Below are 20,335 nucleotides of genomic sequence, written 5' to 3'. Positions count from 1 at the left end.
GGCCACATGGGTGTAGCTGGCGCAGCTCCTGCCCACCCCAGCTATGTACACTTGGGATGGGGTAGCAGGTGCAGGTAGAAGGGGGCTGAGAGCCACTGGCCATCCAGGCCTGTGCTGCACTGTTTCTCACCTCCCTGTGCACCCCCACTTCCTCCTGCCCCACCACTTGGTTGGGTTGGGCAGGAGCCACACCTGCAGCCCCTGCCTGGCCCAAGCTGGCATGCAGGAATACAGTGCAGCTCCAGCCCAACTGCACTTGGGGTGGGGGAGGGGGTTCAGGGAGAAGTAGGGAATAAAGGTCAGGTTACCCAAACTGTTGTTCTCTTTGGCCAGGGGTGGGCCACTTAAGAAGTTTGGGTGAGCTGTTGTGGGAGAGTGGGGTGCTGACCTGGTTTGCAGCAGCTCCCCCAAACTCCCTCAGTGGCCCACTGGCCCAAATAATTGCCCACCCTTGATGTAGAAGGATCCTGGACTGCCATCAGATCTAGTGGGAACAACTTAAGATGTAAAAAGGAACTTGAGTTTCCTGGGATGCTGGTGCTTGCCCAAGTCCCTTATGCAGTAGTAAGATCCCTGGAGCTGAGTTAGGAGGAAAAGGGCTTGTCCTCTTAGTTACAATTGCTGATGCAACACAACTTCCCTAGTCCCACAAATTTATTTTGGCCACCCACCCCATATTCCACACCCTCCTGATAGCTTGTCCATTCTACTAGGTCAGAGAAGTACCATTACATCTTAAAATGTGGCAAAACTAACAGTTGGGAAGAAGAGAATATACAAGCCATTAGCCTGACTATAGCTGGACCCCCCAGTTCCCTTTTTATATTTTATTTATAACAAATTGCATGTTATAGCATAAACTGATCAGCAGATGAGCTAAGCTTGCTCTGTTGCCACTCTAAAATTAGCAAGCATGTTGTTCAATTTTTCACAGATTACAAAAATGTTATTCGAAAATGCTGTTTCATTTTTAATAGGTGTTCTGCATTTAATCTGATACATAATTATTTAAGCAGCCTGTACTATGGTGTAGTATTCTGGCTGCAAAATATGTGCAGTGTTGCAAGCTCAGATGCCTTTGTTAATATTACTATTACTTCAGTAGCTGGTTTGTGGATGGTTATATGTCAAAAGAATAAGGTACGGAAATTAAAAGACCAAGCTAATTTTTGTTCTATTTGTCTCTATCAAAAAGGTATTTGTATTTATGTATAAAAATATTTTATTTGTCAAGTAGATCAGTTACTACAAATAATCTAAAGCTTTATTAAAAATTAATAGTGCGATGTTTCTTGGAGTCCTCAACTCATTTGGCATCCCATTGCGCGCTCTCTCTCTCTCTTACATGTGCGTGTGTGCACACACACACACACGCGCATACACACAGAAAGCAATCATACAGCTTGGCTTTATCTCATACTTATTTAGTTCTGAATGAGGTATTCATCAAAAATAGTTTGCAACTCTGTACATAGGTTATACAATATATGCACTGTAAAATCAAGATGTACAAGCCATCCTCCCACCCATGTGTGAAAATTCTCATTTGGACCAACAATGCCACTGCAGAATTGAGTTTTCTGTGCTAATAAGAGTGCACTACCAGGGATGCTGAGTGTGTTACTGGAACATGGGAAATGAATAAAAGCACAGTTGTCTGTCTTTGAATTACTCTACTTTTTCCAGGCAGAAATAGTTAAAGTCTGAAAGTGCTGCATAACCAGTACATACTTTAAAAAAAAAATGGTTTTTATTTTGAAAAGTTTACAGCCTAGAGCAGTGGTGCTTAAATTTTTTTGGATTGCTTACCTCTTTGCAAGTTTATAGTGCTGTGTGCCCCCAGGATTACATGTTGCAGTTAATTAAAAAAAAACAACACTCACTACACATAGAGTAAGAAGTAGCATAAGGTTGTTTTTAATTTTTCCTTCCTTTTAGATCCCCCTTTCCTTTCTGCTTTCCCAGTCCTTCCTGATATCTACCTTCTAGACCAGTGGTTCTCAGTTCTTTTAGGCTGAAGGCACCCCTAGGTGCACTGCTCTAGACCAGTGATTCTCAACTAGGGTGCCATACAATGTGTGCACTAGGTGTGCAAATATGGTTCACAATATAAGCCCAGAGATTTCAGAAAAGAATGAATGGGTGTTTGTAGATGATACTTTAAAGCAGGTTAAATGCCTTTTGCACCTCTTTATTGCTGTTTGCACATTTGGTGGCATAACTCACCTTAAATGACTTTGGGACACAGCAAATGACTTTGGGATGCTGCAAGCTAAAGCACCTCCGAGGAGTTTTAGTTTTCTACCCTACAGCTGCAGAGAGCAGCACTGGGCCGTGAGAGGTTCAGGGGCTGTTTAGGTAACCTGTCAGGGTAACCCCTCCCCTCCCCCCCCAGCCTGCCTGAGCTGCGCAGGGGCCTGGTGCTTCCCTCTGTGGCTGCAATGCCCCCCGGGACCGCCTGAGCCTGAGGTGGGGGCCGCTGAGGAGGTGGGACTGCTGCTGCTGTATAGGGAATCACCAGCCCCCTACTTCCCCCCCCCTGCTGCCCTGGCCACCAGCAGCTCACTCTCCTCTCTCTGCCACTGGAGGGGCAGGCAAGGATCGGGCAGACACAAGTGTACATGACATTGGGGTTTACTTCACCCTAAACTGAAGCAATGTTTTTTAAAAAAACACCACTTCAATTTAGGGAGAATTAAACCCCCATGTCATGTACAAATTCCCAATGGTGTTAAAACATTCTGACCTGTTGTGATCTTTCTGAGTTCTATGCAATAGAAGAACTCTTATTATTTTTCTGTAGTCAGAAAATGAGTGAAAACTAAGAGCTGGCAGCTTTTGAGGGATGATTTGAGCTTAATGAGTAGTGCCTAGACTATAAAAAGGTTGAGAACCACTGCTCTAGACATCTGCCTCATATCCCAGTTTGGGAAACAATAACCTAGATTGAATGCTGATTTAATGATTACAATACCAGGCTTGAAACAGTTGATATTTTTGGCAGACAATCTTTGAAAACCTTTTGAGGCAGCAATATATTCACAAGGAGAACCTAAATGGAAAAGCATGTCACTTCACTAGGGTGCATGTATCTGTGTTACGCCCCCTTTCTAGCAACAAAAGTTTGTGCATTTAAGTCAGTTCATGTTTCACAGTTGATTTCCTAATACAAATGTCCCTTTAATATAGAGGTTCCAGTTAATGCTGCCCTTTGTATTTTATTCTGATTTCTCTAACATCTCATAAAAACAGTAGTAAAGGGTGCTTTTATAGAATAAAACAATATTAGCTGCTAAATAATCTATTACAATAGGGCTGGGGGAAGTTCCTAAGTGTTCCAATTGGCTACATTTCCATGCAGTGCTGTACAGGATGTAATGTGAGTTTCTGTTTTTGTTTATATACACAGATGCTAAAGTGCAAGGCCAGGGAGCATGAATTGATTTCTTTTTCTGGTTTTCATGATAATTCACTCTTGGGCTAGGGCAAATCATTGAACCTTTCTGCCTCTGTTTCCCTAGCACGGAAACAGGAACAAGTGCATAATTATATAAGTGTTAATTATAGTTACAGCACGTACATTGGAAAAGGACATTGTAAAAAGATGTGGGTTCATATTTGATCACCTCCACAACTCAGTTATTTAAAAAAAAAAAAAAATCAACATCTTCTGAGAGAGAAGGAACTTAACAGGCTACAATGATTTGAGATGCAATAGCTGTATGTACCATACCGCATAATATATGGAGAAATGGCAACAAAAGTTGATCCTTTTGCAATCTGAAAAAGTATACAGTCTGGTCCCTGCAAAAATTCATCCATGTGTCTGATTGCAAGCTGCATTTTATTCAGTCAGGGCAGAGTTCAATGGCTGCAGAAAAGGAAAGGGCAGCTGTCAGACCCCTTGCAGTAGCTGTTACGTTATAGTTACATGGGCCTGTTTATAGCAAAACTGCTCCACCTTTAAACCTGTTTCAGCTGTGGTCAAAACTGGGATTAGCTCACTTGTATTACTACAGATCCATGCAGATGCAACAGTATTACCATGCTCCCCCTTCACTTTTGAGGATCCTATGTTTGTTCCTACTCTAAGACCACTCCCTTCAGCAGAACAGCAGATAGTTTGTTGCTGAGGGTCTGGCAAACTATCTGTGTCTCAATGCAAATCTCAGCTGAGAAAGAAGTAGAAACAATACAACTCTAAATTATTTTGTCTTAATATTTTAAGTCTGTTAAAAAATCTCCGCCCCCACCATTTTTGCATAGTTAAGTATAAGGACTAAAACATTAAGTAGGAAGGCTAGAAATATTAGCAGTTTAGCAGGAATCGTGGCAGGGCTACAGATTGCATCTACAGTTACCACACTCTCTTCACCCTCCCTGTATGTACAAACAGTCTGTGCCAGAAGATTAGAAAGTGAAGGTAGGTGAATTCTTTGTTTAATCATCAACACTCTCCGCACTGGATATTTCTTCATGTACAAGTAATGCCAAGTCCTCTTCATGCCAACTGGTGCACAAAAGCCCACTGCAAGACAAAGATAAGAAAGACATCTTAGCTGAGAGTAATAAATTGTATGCTGACTCAGCGCCAACCAACACACCCAATGACTTTTTGTACAGAAATGTCCAGATGGTTTAATAAATAAAAGGACAACAATATTTGCCCCTATACAACACAGCTAGACAATCTCATTTCTGTTCTCTCTGAAAAGCATGAAGCCACTACGCCTGATTTAGCACAGGCTGCAACAAGCTGCAGTTTCTATTCTGAAATAATAACATTACATGACACCCTTGGAAAAGATGGTTTTACTGGGATAGAGAGAATATTCCAAGGGCAGTATACCACAGGCACTAATGGATAAAAAAAAAGAGGTGATGTTAAAAAATAAATGCATCTATTCTACAGTCCTGGGTGCACCATAGATTAGTTTCATAGTAAGCGTCCATTACCTTTTGTATAGAAAACTGCTTTCTTTAAAAGGAACTTTATAATGCTTGACTATTAATTTAATTTAGATGCATGTAATATATGGTCCCAAATCCTACAGTAGTTGAAGTGCTAACATTTTTTTTTATAATGCTGCTCTGTGGTACTCTCTACTTCCAGCATGCAACCTTTAGACTTCCAGTTCCATTACTCCTATCAGGTCTAAGAGTCCTTGCTGCATTACTGTAGTTAAAAAAAAAATGTTATTTCAATTATTTAATCAGAGTTAAACTGGCATAAAGCTGGAGTAATACAGTGGCCAATATAGTGGCACAGGGTTCTGAAATTATGAAAAGCACTTAAATCTGTAATCTTCTTAGTATCTCATTGTGCTGACCTTAAAATGTAACTAGTGCAGAAATGTTACAGGTTAAGTGTAGGTACTAGGTAAAAGGATACAAACTTCCAGGGGAAAAATATTGTATTAGAAAATAGTCTTCCCTTTTTTTCCCCCTAAAAGCAAGCATATGAATTAGGAGAGCAGTTTTCTAGCAATATTCATGTTCCAGCTTCTGAGGCATACAATTTACATAAGAGATCATCAAGTGAATTTAGGTTTTATCAACACCTAGAAAATTTTATCTTTCCCCCTTAATATTACCAAAAGACAACTAACTGAAAATATTACATGTGTAATATTCCCATTGCTGCTCTATCCCTCCAACTTTGTTTTTAAATATGCACATCATGATTTATTCACACAGCACTTGAGTCCATGTTCATGAAGTTACTGGCAAAGCTCCTACTAACTTAATGTTATGCAACCTAGGGCCTTAGTAGAAAGATTCTTATTGACTTCAATGGGCTTTGTATCAGGCTTATAATACCCACCAGCAACCAGAAGAGAACAGATTACAAAACTGAGTTTTCTTCTTTGAGAGAGCTCTATTAGCTGTCAGTTTGTGCTAAATTCTTCCCTCAGAAGCACACACATGGTGCTCTTACTCAAGCCTAGGGTTGGGTATTTGACTGGTCAGATAAAACTCGGTCAACTGACCAATCAAATATTGGTCAAAAATTGCCAATAGGTCTAAATAATATGCAGAAAAAGCACACATTTTCCATTAGGAAACATGCCAAAAATTGATAAATCATTTCTGTAAAGAAAACTACAAAAAAATGTAGTTTTTTTGTAAAATTTAGGGGTGCACCGATAGACATTTTTTGGGCAGATACCGATAGCCGATTTTTAAGGAGGCATATTGGCTGATACTGATCCGATTTCCAACTCAACCTGGCAGCTTGAAGAGCAGTGTCTGGCTGATAAGTCTGCTGTGGTGGAAGGGGAAGGGAAAGGAAAGAAGAATGGTAGGCGATCAGATTGAGGCCTCTGCAGTGAGGGAGGAAGTGGGGCAGGGGCTGGAGCAGGCACTGCCCTGCCGGGGCAGGGCATGAGACAAAGCTGCAGCTTCTCCAGGGGGCGCGAGGAGGTGGGGGTCTGGCTCCCTCCACTGTGCACACCCCAGGAGGGCATGGGGGCACGTGCCCCCAGATCTGCATGTGGGGCAAGGGCCGGCTGCCTTTGTGGGCTGGGGCTGCGCTAGGCTCTTCCCAGTGTGGGCTGGGCCAGGCTGCACTTGGGGCAGGCAGTGGCAGCAGTGCTGGGAGGGGGATTGGGGGGCTACAGCAAATTTTGGGGTGGCTGCAGCCCCCCTGTAGCCCCCTGCCAGCGCTGCTGCTGTCTGCCCTGAGCGCAGCCCAGCCCACCCCCTGCCCACAGTGGCAGCTGCCCTGTCCCATGCAGATCTGGAGGCACACAGCCCCTCGAGCCCTCCCAGGGTGTGCGCAGCAGCGGGAGCCACCTTCCCCTCTCTGTGCCTCCCAGACAAGCCACAGCTCAGTCCTGCACCCCACCCAGGCAGCACCTGCCCCACCCCCAGCCCCACTCCCTCCCTCACCACAGGGACCTCTATCTGCCCAACCACCACCCTTTTCCTATCCCCTCCCCTTTCACTACAACAGGCTTACCAGCTGGATGCAGCTCTCTAAGCTGCTGGGCTGTGCTCCTGGCCCCAAGTGTGCTGCAGCTGCACATATGCATGGAGCATTTATTGGCCACATTGTTGGCCGCATCAGGCAAAAAAAAAGGCAATTTTCGATATAGTCAATTTTCTTTATATTGGTGCTGATCCAATATTGGACTAATGTATTGGTGCACCTCTAGTAAAATTGCTATAATTTTGGACCAGTCAAAAAAAGTGGTCAATTTACAATATTTGACTAGTCAATTGACTGGGTGGCCATCCCTACTCAAGCAAATGAGTGCCACATATATATATCTAAGGACAGAATTTAGCCCAGGGTGAAGTTACACATTACATTTAGATAGTACTAAGAACACTTAAAATAGGAGTATTTGCATATTAAAACTCATTAATTTATGCTAATTGCCCTCTGAGAATCTCAAAGTTATGCCACTTCAGGCGAGAGTTACTCTGGGTTGTGCTACCTAGCTCATGTTAGGATAACTCTACTCTGCTTCATGGAGATAAAGCGAGAAATTTGCAGTCCTCCAGCATCGCAGGATGCACTGTTCCAGTTCCCTTCCCCTTCCCAGGAGAGCTGGGATACAGCCCAGGTGTCCTGGCTCCTGCTTGACAGCCTTCTCATGTCAAGCAAGAGTTATGCAGGCAAGAAATGGTATTAATTCTTAACATGTGACTGCTTACAACATGATCTAACTTTAACACTGCTTAATATTCCATAGATTTAGTATGATCTGAGTGTAATATGTAAGTTCACCTTCAGGTTGTACTTCAGTTCACAATCATTAGGTGAAAGGCTACAACATTTCATCTACTTAAACTACTCAACATCGATTCATACAACATATATTGATCTATAACGAAAACCCTTTGATACATATAAATATGTATACTAACCTCAGTATGCTGAGAGGAATTATACAAATACCAGCTGCTATAAGAAAACTAAAGCCTGGAAACCAGATGACAGTGGCTGCATAGAGACTATTAAAAACTACATATGCCATGCTACCAGTCACAGCTTCTAAGCAGGCAATACAAGCAAACACAGCACCTGTTAAAAATAAAAAATAATAAATGAATGAATTACAAAAGAATATTCACACTTCTATAAGTACAGTAATTAACTTTGTTTGGAGAAGAGAATGATTCAAGATCCACTGTTACCATGGTCATTTCATGTCACCCAAGTATTGTACATTTCATTAGCATGCTTTGCATGGGAACTTCCACTAAAAGCACTGTTTGGTAAGTGACAGAAGTGTACTGTCAGTGGAGATTCCTTTTCTGTACTAACACTCTTCCTATGTTTCTACTTTCTGTAATGCTTTTATCTAAAATTAAATTCAATCTATTCGTCCACACTTTCAAGGCTCTGTGAAACACCACTCTACCTTTCCATCCTTTCCTCCCCTTTTTTCCTATAAAAGGGCATGCCCCAGGGGTGGCTGTGATGTCCCCTGGTGACCATGAGGCTCCTGTCCCACTTGGCTCCCCAGGGGGTGCCCTCCCTTTTCTTCTTTCCTGCCCCACCTTAATGGAATTATTTTTCTGTTGTAGAAGAGAAGTTGCCCCAGGGTCCTTAAGCAAGCCCTAACCTGCCTTCGGCAATGAGTTCCTCCTGTACCCAGTTGACCCAGTCCTGTTCTCCAATGCCCTAAGCAGGGCCCCCATTGGCCCCATCAGAGCTCCAGGCCACCAATTGCCTTAAGGTCTATTTGTGGTCTCCTTCTACCCCTACAGCCACATCCTTGCCTTGCAGGTATTACTCTTGATCCACATACCACCTTGTACTGGCTTCAGCCCTCTTAGCTTTAGCCTGCTGGCTCCTCTTGCTGTTGACTGCTAGCCTAGGCGCACTTTCTCTAGCCCAGCTTCTGAGTCTCAGCCTGTTCTGGCCCTCTGCCCATGGCCCATCCCACTCTGCTGGAGGCTCAGGCCCTGGCCCTCTTGGCTGGAGCCTGCCCCTTCCTCTCTGTTGGGGCTCAGGCCCTGGCCTTCCTGGACAGAGCCTATCCCTGATAGGGCTGAAATTATGGCGTGGCTCCCAGGCACCCCATGTGGCCTCCTGTCCTTCCCTCCAGTCTGTCCCATCCCCTAGTTCTGAAGCAGCAGGTATCTCTTTAGTATGTAAACTTTTCTGAAAAGAGAAAGGTAAGTACATCTGACAAGGTAGGCTGTCACCTATGAAAGCTTATGCTTCTCTGAACTAGTTAGTCTTTTAAGGTGCTCCCCTGTCCTGCCTTCAGCCTGTTTTTGAAAAAGAGTCCTCTTCAACATGCTTACACATGGTATGGTGTGGGTATGTTTATAGCGCTACAGATAAAATCACATTAAGCATACAGATGTCATAAATAATGCTCAGCCTCCTGTATCAAACCATGTAACTACACAAAATCCTGAAGAATGCCAACAAATGGCAAATAAAGAAATGTATATGTTAACAGAGATCAGTATGAAGACACCTTTGCTTTACTTTGAGATGCTGGTTTCTAAAAAAAATGAACATCTCCAAAATTTTTTTTGCACAATGTGAGCTGACAGTTTCACAAAATGCAACTACTCATAATTCTGGAACAGGGCTCAGAGCCAGAGGTGCAATAACATGGCATAACATGTTTTAAACAAAAGCCACTCCTTGTCAGCTTTAAAGTAAAGATCACTGAAAAGCATTGTGTGTACTGTGTTGTGCTTCTTTTCTACACTACACATATAAAGTGCTGTTAGTTTGAAATCTAAACATTCATGGTTTTACAGGTGTAAGAATGAATAGGTTATATCCTTTGGAAAAGGCACGGGAGCCATAAGCAATGTTTCACAATTCAATGTTGAGTTTGTAATTGTTTCTTTTAATCTTCTCAAGTGTTCTGAAGGTTGACAATTCACCTTTTTGCCCTTCACAATATAATTTGTAATGGCTGACTTCACATAAGCAATATATCTTTCCCTGGATGTAAAAATGTGCTGAATGTTAAAAACACTTGTAAAGTCAAACCTGTGTAAGTGCACTTCAAGTTTCCATTGCTCTTTGTTTTAGGAAAGATTTTTTTTTCAAAATAGTAACATTGGTCAGAGGCTAAAATCTAATCTAATTTATACAGATTTAGAAACCAAAGCCATATGGGTATTACTTAAATACCTAGATAGTAAGTGGAATCTGAAATTAAGAAAATGTGACATCATAATATCAACGCAAATTGAAAGAAAATGAAAAGCCCCATCTAAGAGTCTATCTGTTTTAAATTACCCAATGGCTGTGTTCTTTTAACAAATTCAAATTACCTTGTTCACTGTCCAGAACCACTTTTGACAACATGGATCGCAGAACAGGAACAGGCATAAAGCACAGGAGAGATGGCACCCTCACTGTAAAACAATATGAAACAAGTATAAGTGACTAAAATAATTAAACTTTGGGCATTTAAAGGTGAACTGCAGTGATTTTTTTTAAACAAGTCAACTGCATATTTATGGTTTGAATGCCCCAAATAGTAAAAGTCATTGGGATTCAAAGCACAACTCTATGATGATACAATTATTTTTAACTATGTTAACAAAGGAAACGTTCATAAACCCAAGTCATATACAAAGAATTGAAGCACAAAGCTATGAGCAGGTAATGCCATTAACTGTCTGTACTGTTTCTTTTTTTAATTTGCATTTTAAATCCAACATGCATTTAATTCTACTTTACATTCCTTTTATGTTTTTGGTGATTATAAGGCAGGGGTGTCAAAGATGCAGCCTGCAGGCCACATCTGGCCCATGAAGCCATTTCATTTGGTCTGTGGGGCTCCTGGAGAAATTCAGGGTAGGTTAAGCAGGGCAAGGCCTGCCTCCAGTTTCCCAGGTCCAGAGCCCTGCTGGGGACATGTGTGGGCAGCAAAGGGCAAGTGACAACTGCATTAACTCCTGCGCCACTGCTGCTATTCACCCTGCTGCCTTTCACCCCACTACCAGACGTGGGTCCAAATCTGGCCCACAAGGCTCCTTACACTCAGGATCCGGCCTATGAGGAGCTTTGTTATCTGGTTCTGGCCTACGGGGAGCTGTAGAGAGTTAAATATGCCTTCTTTAAGGGATTAGCTGCTTTCACCGTATACAATATAACAGGGCCATCCAATTGCTGACCCGTGGACCACATGCAGCCCCTGAGGCGTTAACCTGTGGCCCTTGGGCTCCCAGTCTGGATGCTGCTCCCCCTATCACTCTTGCTGCTACCCCTGTGTTCTCTGGGCTCCCTGTCCCTCTTCCAGCATCCACTTCCTGCTCCTGGCCCTGTCCCTAGGAATGTGTGGTGTGGCCCACAGGGCCAAGAGAGCCCATGGCTAGGGTACCTCAGGGACATCGCCACTCTGTGTGGCCCGGGGTTGCTGATATGGTGCAGCATGTGACCAGTGGGAAATATGGCATATACAGCATGTGGTCGGTGGAGACTGTCAGGCTCAAGTTGGACAATCCTGGGATATAACATGTTTTCACTACCTTTGAACTTACCTAAAAACATAAGCAGTGTAGTTTTGGCAAAGGCAGCCATGATTATTCCTCCAATGTAAGAAAATATCCCAATAAAAACAATATAAATGTCTTTCATAAACTGAGAAAACAAGTACACTCCTAAAAAACTGGTCAGAGAGACAGAAGTGAATGCAGCTGCTCCATATCCAATGTAGACTTCGTTCCAGCAGAGAGGAGCATCCAGTTCATACAATGTAAAAAGGGAAGTCCCACCAATCATGGCAAAGAAATAAGACATAAATGCAAAAAGCAACACAGTGATTAAAGTTCGTTTTTTACAAGAGGAAGTTTTAAAAAGCATGTACACTCCAGAAAATGTTTCTTTAAAGCTTTCTTTACAAGATAATGAGGCATGTTGCTGGGATTCAGATACATCCACAGTCTCCTTCAGCCAAAATATAATATAGAAAATATTTATACCATGAAGCAGAGATGCAATTGCAAATGTCCATGTAAAGCCTACTCCTCTGATGAAGTAGCCAGAGGACAGTCCTGCTAATCCAGACACAAGTCCCAAAATCAAATCAATTACAGCTATGCGTTTAGTTTTCTGCTTCTCATCATGACATAAATCTGCTATGAAGGCAAACCCACCTCCAAGGAAAGTGGTCAGGCTTCCAAACAGTCCACTAATGAATGCAAGAGCAAAAAATAGAGAGAGAGTCCAGGAGAAATATGACAAGATACTGTAGAAAACATTTGTCATAAGAGCTCCCAGGGAAGGCAGAACCAAAGCTCTTTTGCGTCCATAGCGATCTCCATTAGCTACAACTATAAAGGCAACTATAATGCTGGGAACTGACCCACTTAAGTCCATTTGCAAAGAAAAAAGGGAGGCCTTTTGTTGGACTTCCTGCAAAAGAAAAAAAAGAAATTAATGACACAAAGCCGTTATATGTCCAAAATCTGCTGCTGTAACATTTCCCTCTGTCTGCTTTCCCTCAGTATTAATTGCTGTTATAAAAGCAAGATGCTAAAACCCTTATTCACAAGAAGTCCTTACTTCCTGAGTAAACCCAAGGGAGTTAAGACTATTCCTATGAGTAAGCATTTGCAAGATAAAGCACCATAACCCTGCAACACAGGAACACGGGGTCCTCCCTACTTCTACTGAAGTCAGGGGCAAACCAAGCACTTCTTACAGCCAGATTCTGATTCCTATAAGGAGTAATGCCTTTCTTCACAGAACAACAGTATTGACTACTTATTGATCAACATGCAAACCAGTGCAAATAAGGAGATCAGGATGTGTACCCAAAGAGAATCTTACACAGCCCAAAGTATTGTATTTTCTCACATACAATATGCCCCATGGGGGGGAGCTGCATGAAGTATGAGAAATAGAGTATTTTACTTTTCAGTAAAGTTCCATGTGTCCATAAAAAATAATACATGCTGAGAAGACATTGAATAAAAAAAAAAATACTAACCCTCACAATCCTGTTCAGGATTGTGAGATCTTCCTAATGAAGTGAAATAGCTACAAAACTCATCCAGTATATAAATCTCTTTGCAGGCACTTGGCTACTTTTTTAAATATAAAAAATAAATAAACTCTTGGGTTTGGAAAATCTCAAAGTCACTAGCAAGAAATGTTGCCACAGGTATTTACATAAGGTACATTAGCTGCATTATGGCGATAAGCTAACAATAACCCTGAATGGAAACTTTTAGTTTAACTCTTACTAAATTTGGTTTAGCAAGAGTTAAAAAAAACATACTTCACAGACATAATGTATAACACATTTACCATTAAGAGTAGTTGGAGTAATAATTAAATCAGGTTTGAAAAGGGAAAAAAGGTGACAACATCACATGCAAAGTTATTTTGCACATGATGCTAGTTGATAATCAAAGTGATATCCAGCTTTCAGATTCAGATCTTGATTTTAATTTATTTTATTAATGTATTTACAGAAGGGGAGTCACAACAACAGTTGGAAAGGAAGCAGCTTGCTCAGTCAAGATAGCTGTGATAGGAAGGAAAGTGGCTTGATCTGCATAATATATATCATGGTCATTCCACAGAATACAGTTAATAGTGTGGGAAGACCAAGGCCACTTCAGTTTACTTGGAGTTTTTCTGAGGTATCACAAGTTTTCTAGGCTAACATTTGTCAACCCACAGACAGTAGGAGGCATAGCTGCCCAAATCCACCCAGGATGTTCTAAGATCCTGAAATAAGTCAGTAATGCAAGAGGTATCCATGAAGGCTGAAGTGTTCACACACACTGCTCCCTGAACTCTCTGTCACTCCGCCATATGGCAGTATGGTTACTTCAAAGGTTGTGTTGTCACAGCCTTCCACTGCCTGAACCACTGCCACTGTGAGGGGATTGGATACCATGGAGTGAGAAGTTTAAATGGAGAATGATAGTTTAGTTTCTGGCATCTTCACTAGTGACAGATTCTCAGACAGAGTACTGGGTTTCATCCTTTGATGCTGCATCTGTTTGAGACAGGGGGAAGCTATGGCCTAGACAGTGGGAAAGGAAGCATGAGACCTACACAAAAAGGAGGGGGAGGATTAGGTGGAGGGGAAGAGGCCCTGTCTATAGCATGCACTGATGCAAAGGGAAGCCAAGCAGCCTGAAGACAGCAGCAGTAGGACAGGAAGTGATTTAACCTAAGAAGACTTTACAGAAACACATACACATGGGAAGGGAAACTACTTGCCCTGAAGAGACAGTAGCAGTGGGAAGGGAAGGCCAGCAGACAAATGGGTACAATGAACAAAGCAGGGGCCTCTTGGGGGACAATGATTTACTACATTAATGAAGACTGAAAAAAAATTGTTGAATGGGTACACTTTTGGCACAGTTAAGAAGCAAACAGGGCTCTTCTGTACTCCCTGTTGGATGCCTTGTTTTCTTTACTACAAACAGGCACTCAGATATTACAGCGATGTGTATGATGGAAATGCCAATACACTGGCAATAAACAGTACTTCTACATATGATCCCTGCCCAGGCAGGAGTGCTCAAGGGTTTTGCATAACAATTTAGAAAAACAAAAGAAAAACTACTAGGAATATTATAGCTATAAAGAGGCACTCCTTTAACAACATTCAGCAAGAGGAACAATATTGTATATGAGTGATGGGACTTTTGTTTTGCTAGCTCTTTTTGTAGGGGGGATCACTTTTTTTTTCTTGGAGGAGGAGGATGCCTAGCACACAGGAAAGACAAGTTCAGGTACTTAACTGTAATTCAGCACAGCTCCACTAACTTCAATGAAACTGCTCTGATTTATACCAGTAACCTAGCTTAGGGGGGGAAAGAGGAACACTACATTTATAGTACATCCTTCCTTTTCCTTGTGACAAGGTATTTAGCAGAATTGACAGATCTGTTAGAATCTGACATGGCCACACCATGAGCACTTCTGCTATGGCCTAGAACTCTTAGCCTCTGGGCTTCCAACCATTTGCCTCAGTGCCTGCCCCACCAGAGCTGGGTGCTTACAGTATATGAAAATGATCAATGACCAGTTCAAATATTTAAAAGCAGATGAACATCAGAAAGTATGAGCCAAACCTTCAGCTGTTTTAAAACAACATACCACCATTGATTCAAAGCCACTGATTTACACCAGCAAAGGTGGTGGCCCTATTTTCTTAATCTGCAAATATACCAGTAGTGTGACTGGAGCAGCAGCCATATACACTGCCTTTGTGAGGAAGGGGGCACAAAAATAGCCATCATCACAATCAACACAAAAGCAGCTTTCCACTACTCCATGTATTGCCACAGCCCTGGGTACAGAGTTGCTCTGCCATGCCTTTGAAATTCACAATACCCTAAAACATGATTATGCAAAAACAAAAAAGTCCTAGAATACAAAATGAAAAGGATGCAAATGAAGGCATTCCTGACTTAAATAAGGATTATATTAGGAGAAGAGTATTGTGCCTTAGGCAAAGCAATGGACCAAGTAGGGTAAACTGATAGTGCCCCATAATTAAAGAATGTTACAGACCAGTAAAAGATAATGCATGCAGGGTGTGATAAATAACATCTCAGTATCAATCATCTGAGTTCAGTTAGAAGAGGTTTTCTTCAATCCTACACTCAGAAAGCTCCAGCTTTCATTCCAGTGACTTCTAAACCTCTTTTTAATTAATTATAAAATAAATACATTCTCCCACATCATAAGAAATAATGATACCAAATGCTGTGAAGGCTTTGTCCATCTTTGACTGTATCCTATATTACTCTGTAAACCCAAATTATATCTCTGTCCTCTATTCGTTCTCTCATTTTCCTTGGACACTGATGGGATTTAAGAAGTCCATCTGCAGCACTTAAAACCAAGAGTAGACAAGATGAAGTAAAAAAATGGAGTATGTGCCCTCCTCAAAGACTGGTGCAAACAGTAGGGGTGGAATGCTTATGGCAGAAAAAAATTCAAGGCATCTGGGCATCTATGCATAAGAAGCCTACCAATATCTTAGACTGCTTTAGAAATCAAGAATACTTCAAGCATACATATTCCCAGCAAATGACTTGGGGTTTACATTTTTCAGCCTACTGTTTTCACCCACTTTCACACAGGATTATTCAGCAGGGTACAATTGAAATTGAAGGGAGTTTTGCAATTGACTTCAGTGGGACAAGGATTTCACATCCAAGTACTGTGTTGATGGATGTGGTATAAAAACACAGGATAGAGAAAAAAGACTATAATTATTTAAGAGGTTTTAGCTATTTAATGTCTGTATTAAATGACTAAACCTGGAAATTGGCACGGCACAAGTAACAAAAATGGTTTACAGGTCAGCATCCTGTTCACTGTCCTTGGAGGAGTCATCCACTTGTAATAAATGCAAAGTTAGTTATTTTTATGCATGTTTTATGTCAGCTGTGTAAATAAGTACATTCCCACAGACACTTCTGTATAAAATCATCTGAAATTCAGCTGACTCATGGTTAATATGTACTTTGCTTCAGTGCTTTGCAGAGTGGAATATCAAATCTTGCTTTTCTAAGCATACACTATCACATTTTGAAAAACAGCTTGTTTTTCAGGGGTTTCTGGTAAACATCAACTGTAGGAAAAAGTGAAACTGTTTGCATGAAGCTGAATTGAGTTTCTAAATGAGCCACTGCAGTTAGGAGTATTTGCAACATAGGTAGGCTGTGTAGTAGTTGTCTTTATGGTAAATATTGACATATTATGTCATATATTCTACCTAAAAAGTAACCTGCAGTAATGAATATGGGATAAAAATATCATTTGTGGGTGATACACAAATGCTAATATAATGAAAAAGTCTTGATCTAGCCAAATTCACCCACAGCCTTCTTCATATAAAATCTTAGAAGGTCCTGGTTCTTTGTCTGCAGTAGACTGAGCTACTCAGATGTAAAACTCACTTGCTATGGAAATTTTTCTTCCCCTTAAGGGCTTAAGAGCTTTGCAGCCTGTAGGGGCAATTCATGTGTTCATTCCTGTGCTCAAAGAATTATTACAATTCTGCAGTACCTTTTCTGCCATAGGAAAGAAATGAGTATGGTCGCAGAAACTCAGCCTCAGGTTCTTTAAGCAGTTTGTTTTGATTTAGACCTTGCCCAGACATTAGAGCAGTGCTTAGCTGCATGGCTATATCTGACAGACTGTTAAAAGGGGCCTTCCACTTCAGATCGTCAGAAAGACCCTAGCCCCACCTCTTCCTAACAGCATCCTGAAGTCGTGCACAGCTGCTTGCACCTATTTAATTAGTGAAAGACCCATTCTTGGGGGTTAGCCAGGAAGAGCTGTTGATGCTTCTGATTCTCATAGAATTATATTTGACAGCTACCTTCCAATCAATACTAAGAAGACTAAAGAGTGGCTTTTGTTAGACGATTTTTCAGTCAAGGAACAGTACTACAGCAAAAATCAATTTAAGTTTTTAACCTTAAGTTTTTCCCTAGTTGTCAAACCAATTTTCATGTCAGGAACTCTGAGCAGCTCCTTTAAGCATATGCATCGTAGTCCTCATGTGGCATGCCAATGTGTATAAATGTCATAGATAGCCATTATGGGAATGGGTAGCCCAGGGGCGGGCAATTATTTCAGGCAGAGGGCCGCTTACTGAGTTTTGGCAAGCCATCGAGGGTTACATGACAGGCAGCCAGGGGCAGATCAATATTAATTTTCTAAATTTTTTAGGGGCCCCACAGACCAAATAGAATGGCTTGGCGGGCCACATCTGGCCCACGGGCTGCATTTTGCCCACCCCTGGGGTAGCCCCACCAAGATTAAAAACTAGGATCTGACCAGAATTCTTCACTCCAAGTGCTACCTATTACACTGCTGCACTCTCTCTGACTTGTTTACAAGGGGCATTGACCAGCACTTTTTACCATTTACCAAACACTCAATGTGTTTTATCATTTTCACCTAAGTCTATAAGAAGCTGTTGTACAATACTAATGATTCTACTTAGTATCTAATTACCTAACAGGATATGTATAAACAGTGTTAAAATACGTTTTAAATATGATTAAAATAGTTAACAAACAGTTGAGATACTGCCACTCTGACAATGCAGGAAACACATTTCACAATTGGCAAGACAGGGAAATCTAAGTTTTCTAATGTTATTGAAGAATCAGATCAGTTTTAAAATTCTGGTTTATTTCTTTCCTCTCAGTTTCCTATCTCTATCAACATCGCTCTCTGGGTTATATGTGTTTAACCTAGGTTGGTTCTGCAAGTTTTGTTAATAAGCTTAACTGTAGGCACTTGAGTAGTCTGTAAGAAGTGAGAGAGACTACTTATAGTACACAAAGTTAAATACGTGCACAAATCTTTGTAGATTGGGGCCCTAGTTAGTAAGTTTCTTACTGCAAAGATAGTATTTTCTCTTTGGGGACCAATCCTGCGAGGGAATATACATTTTCAGCTCCCAGGGACTTCAGAAAGAATTGAATGTCCTCAGAATCTTGCCAAAGTAGGTTCTTTGTCTATGAAACACTATATGCATGAATGGTGCCACATAAATAATACTGAAATAGTAATTTTGCAGTAGTTAAATATATATATAAAGCAATAAGTTGACTTATTTATGGAATATTTAGATAGCCCTTCACTGTAAGTTTTCATTTATAATTATTATTTTTTTTTTTTTTTTACTTTTCTCCCCTCTTACCTTTTGTTTGATATAGGCTGGGTTACTTTGATTTTGCTCACAGTAAGTAGTGTTGCCATAATCAATGAAAGTGGTATTGTTTTCTTCTTCCCACAGCCTTCGATAAATATACTGTTGTACTAGTGGGAGGGACAAGAAAAAAGCAAAACAGTATATGACAATGACAGGTTCCACCAACAAAACCTTCCTCATGTCTGGATTCCAGTTTAATTCTCTGTTTCAAGAAGAAAAAGCAAATATTAGCTATCAGAAAAGTTGGCACTGACCTATCGACTGCAATTCAGTTGACTCAAACATTTGGGGATATTTTTGTAGACAAGCAGGAAGTGTCAGTTATTTGTTCTCTGCCTTTTGGGGAGGAGCTTAGTCTTTTTTGAAACCAAGCTTGTTTCCAGATACCTGCTATGTTATAGACTCCTAAAAATCTTATTAAAAGGAATTCAGCACATTCAATCAGGTTCCTTTTAAATAGTTACATGCTTGAATATCTTAGGGTTAGCAGCTTCTTCTTCTCTCACTGTATTCACATCTTAGTTTATCTTTTGCCATTTTCAGTGGTTTCTCAAACACGTGACCAAGATTCTCAAAGTCTCTGACCAGGAACAGATGATTGTTAAGTTTGTAACATACAGCTCATGAGAAATCAGAGACAAGTATTTTCCTTCCCTCAGCTAAGAAAAGTCGTGTTCTGGTACCCTGCCTGGGACAGTTTAATCCTGGCAGGGGGGAGCAGAAGGCAGGGTAGATTGATATCCACCTTGCAGCTCAGACTGGGAAGGTGCAGATGTACAGCTCGGCCAGGGCTACAGGCAAGTAGGACGCCTGGGAGGACGGACGCTCAGCGCACTGGGAGAGAAACACCCCGTTTCACGCAAAACTGAGACACGCGGGGACACGCACAATGCAGGGACACTCATAAACCAGCGTGGCCATGGCTCGGCCTGGCAGGAGCTCCCCGAGGGACAGGCACACCGCCCATACCCTCCCTCGCCCACTCAAGGGGCGCGCTGACACACCCGTGTCCCCGGCTCTGCGTGACACCGGCTGTTTCTGAGCGCGCCCGAGCATCTCCACGGCCCAGGGCAGGTGTCTGCGCGCGTCCCCCGGATGGAGGAGGGGGGTGTCCGCCGGGTGCTGGGCGCGGGCGTCCCTCGGGGCGCTCCTGCCAGGCCAGGCCGAGCCGCATGCGTGCGGGACAGCAGCCAGGGCCCGGCTGCCGGGGGCTGCGCAGGCGGAGCGCGGGACAGCGCCAGGCACGACCACAGGAAGGGTCTGTGTGCACGTGTGCATGCGCATACGTGCGTGCGTGTGTTTGTGCGTGCGCCGGTGTGCGTGTATTCGTGCGTGTGTGTGCGTGCGTGCGCGTGTGCGTGTGCAGTGCGTGCCTGGCTCGGCGGGACCCGAAGCCGCCCAGCCGCCCCGCCGCCCCTTACCGTCCGCGCCGCCGCCAGCTCCTCCGCGCGTCTCGGCCGGCATCTCCGCGCGGGCACCCGGCGGCGCAGCAGAGCCTCGCTGGCCGCACAGCGGCGGTGCCCGCAGCTCTGCTCATTGGCCGCGATTGCTCCGGGCCGCTGCCACTCAGCCGGGGCCGCCCCTTGTGCCGCCGCAGGGCCCGCCCGCTGTCACCCGCAGGCACGCGGCGGGGCGTCCCGGGCAAGGGCAGCGACCTCCGGCTACTGACACAGCCAGGCCTTTCTTCTGAC

General features: G+C 42.6%; 1 protein-coding gene across 4 annotated transcripts; it reads right to left on the bottom strand.

Moving 5' to 3' along the window:
* Positions 1-1,238: 1,238 nt before the first annotated feature.
* Positions 1,239-20,256, bottom strand: SLC46A3 (solute carrier family 46 member 3). Of its 4 annotated transcripts, none has more exons than XM_006266179.4 (6): positions 20,066-20,256; positions 18,633-18,846; positions 11,476-12,349; positions 10,261-10,344; positions 7,876-8,032; positions 1,239-4,528 (listed from the first exon to the last, which is right to left on the bottom strand). In XM_006266179.4, exons 1-6 carry the CDS (start codon positions 20,179-20,181, stop codon positions 4,441-4,443), a joined length of 1,533 nt encoding a protein of 510 aa, XP_006266241.2. In that variant the 5' UTR covers positions 20,182-20,256; the 3' UTR covers positions 1,239-4,440. The 4 variants fall into 4 exon arrangements, with proteins under 4 accessions (XP_006266241.2, XP_019352911.1, XP_019352909.1 ...); XM_019497366.2 differs by having other exon boundaries at positions 18,633-18,751; positions 20,066-20,205; XM_019497364.2 differs by lacking the exon at positions 20,066-20,256 and adding an exon at positions 19,649-19,922.
* Between the last annotated feature and the right edge of the window lie 79 nt (positions 20,257-20,335).

The sequence above is a fragment of the Alligator mississippiensis genome, chromosome 1 (genome assembly GCF_030867095.1).
Source record: "Alligator mississippiensis isolate rAllMis1 chromosome 1, rAllMis1, whole genome shotgun sequence".
In the NCBI taxonomy this organism is placed as follows: Eukaryota; Metazoa; Chordata; order Crocodylia; family Alligatoridae; genus Alligator; species Alligator mississippiensis.
The sequence above is the reverse complement of the archived record's forward strand: the minus strand, read 5'-3'. Positions and strand labels throughout refer to the sequence as shown.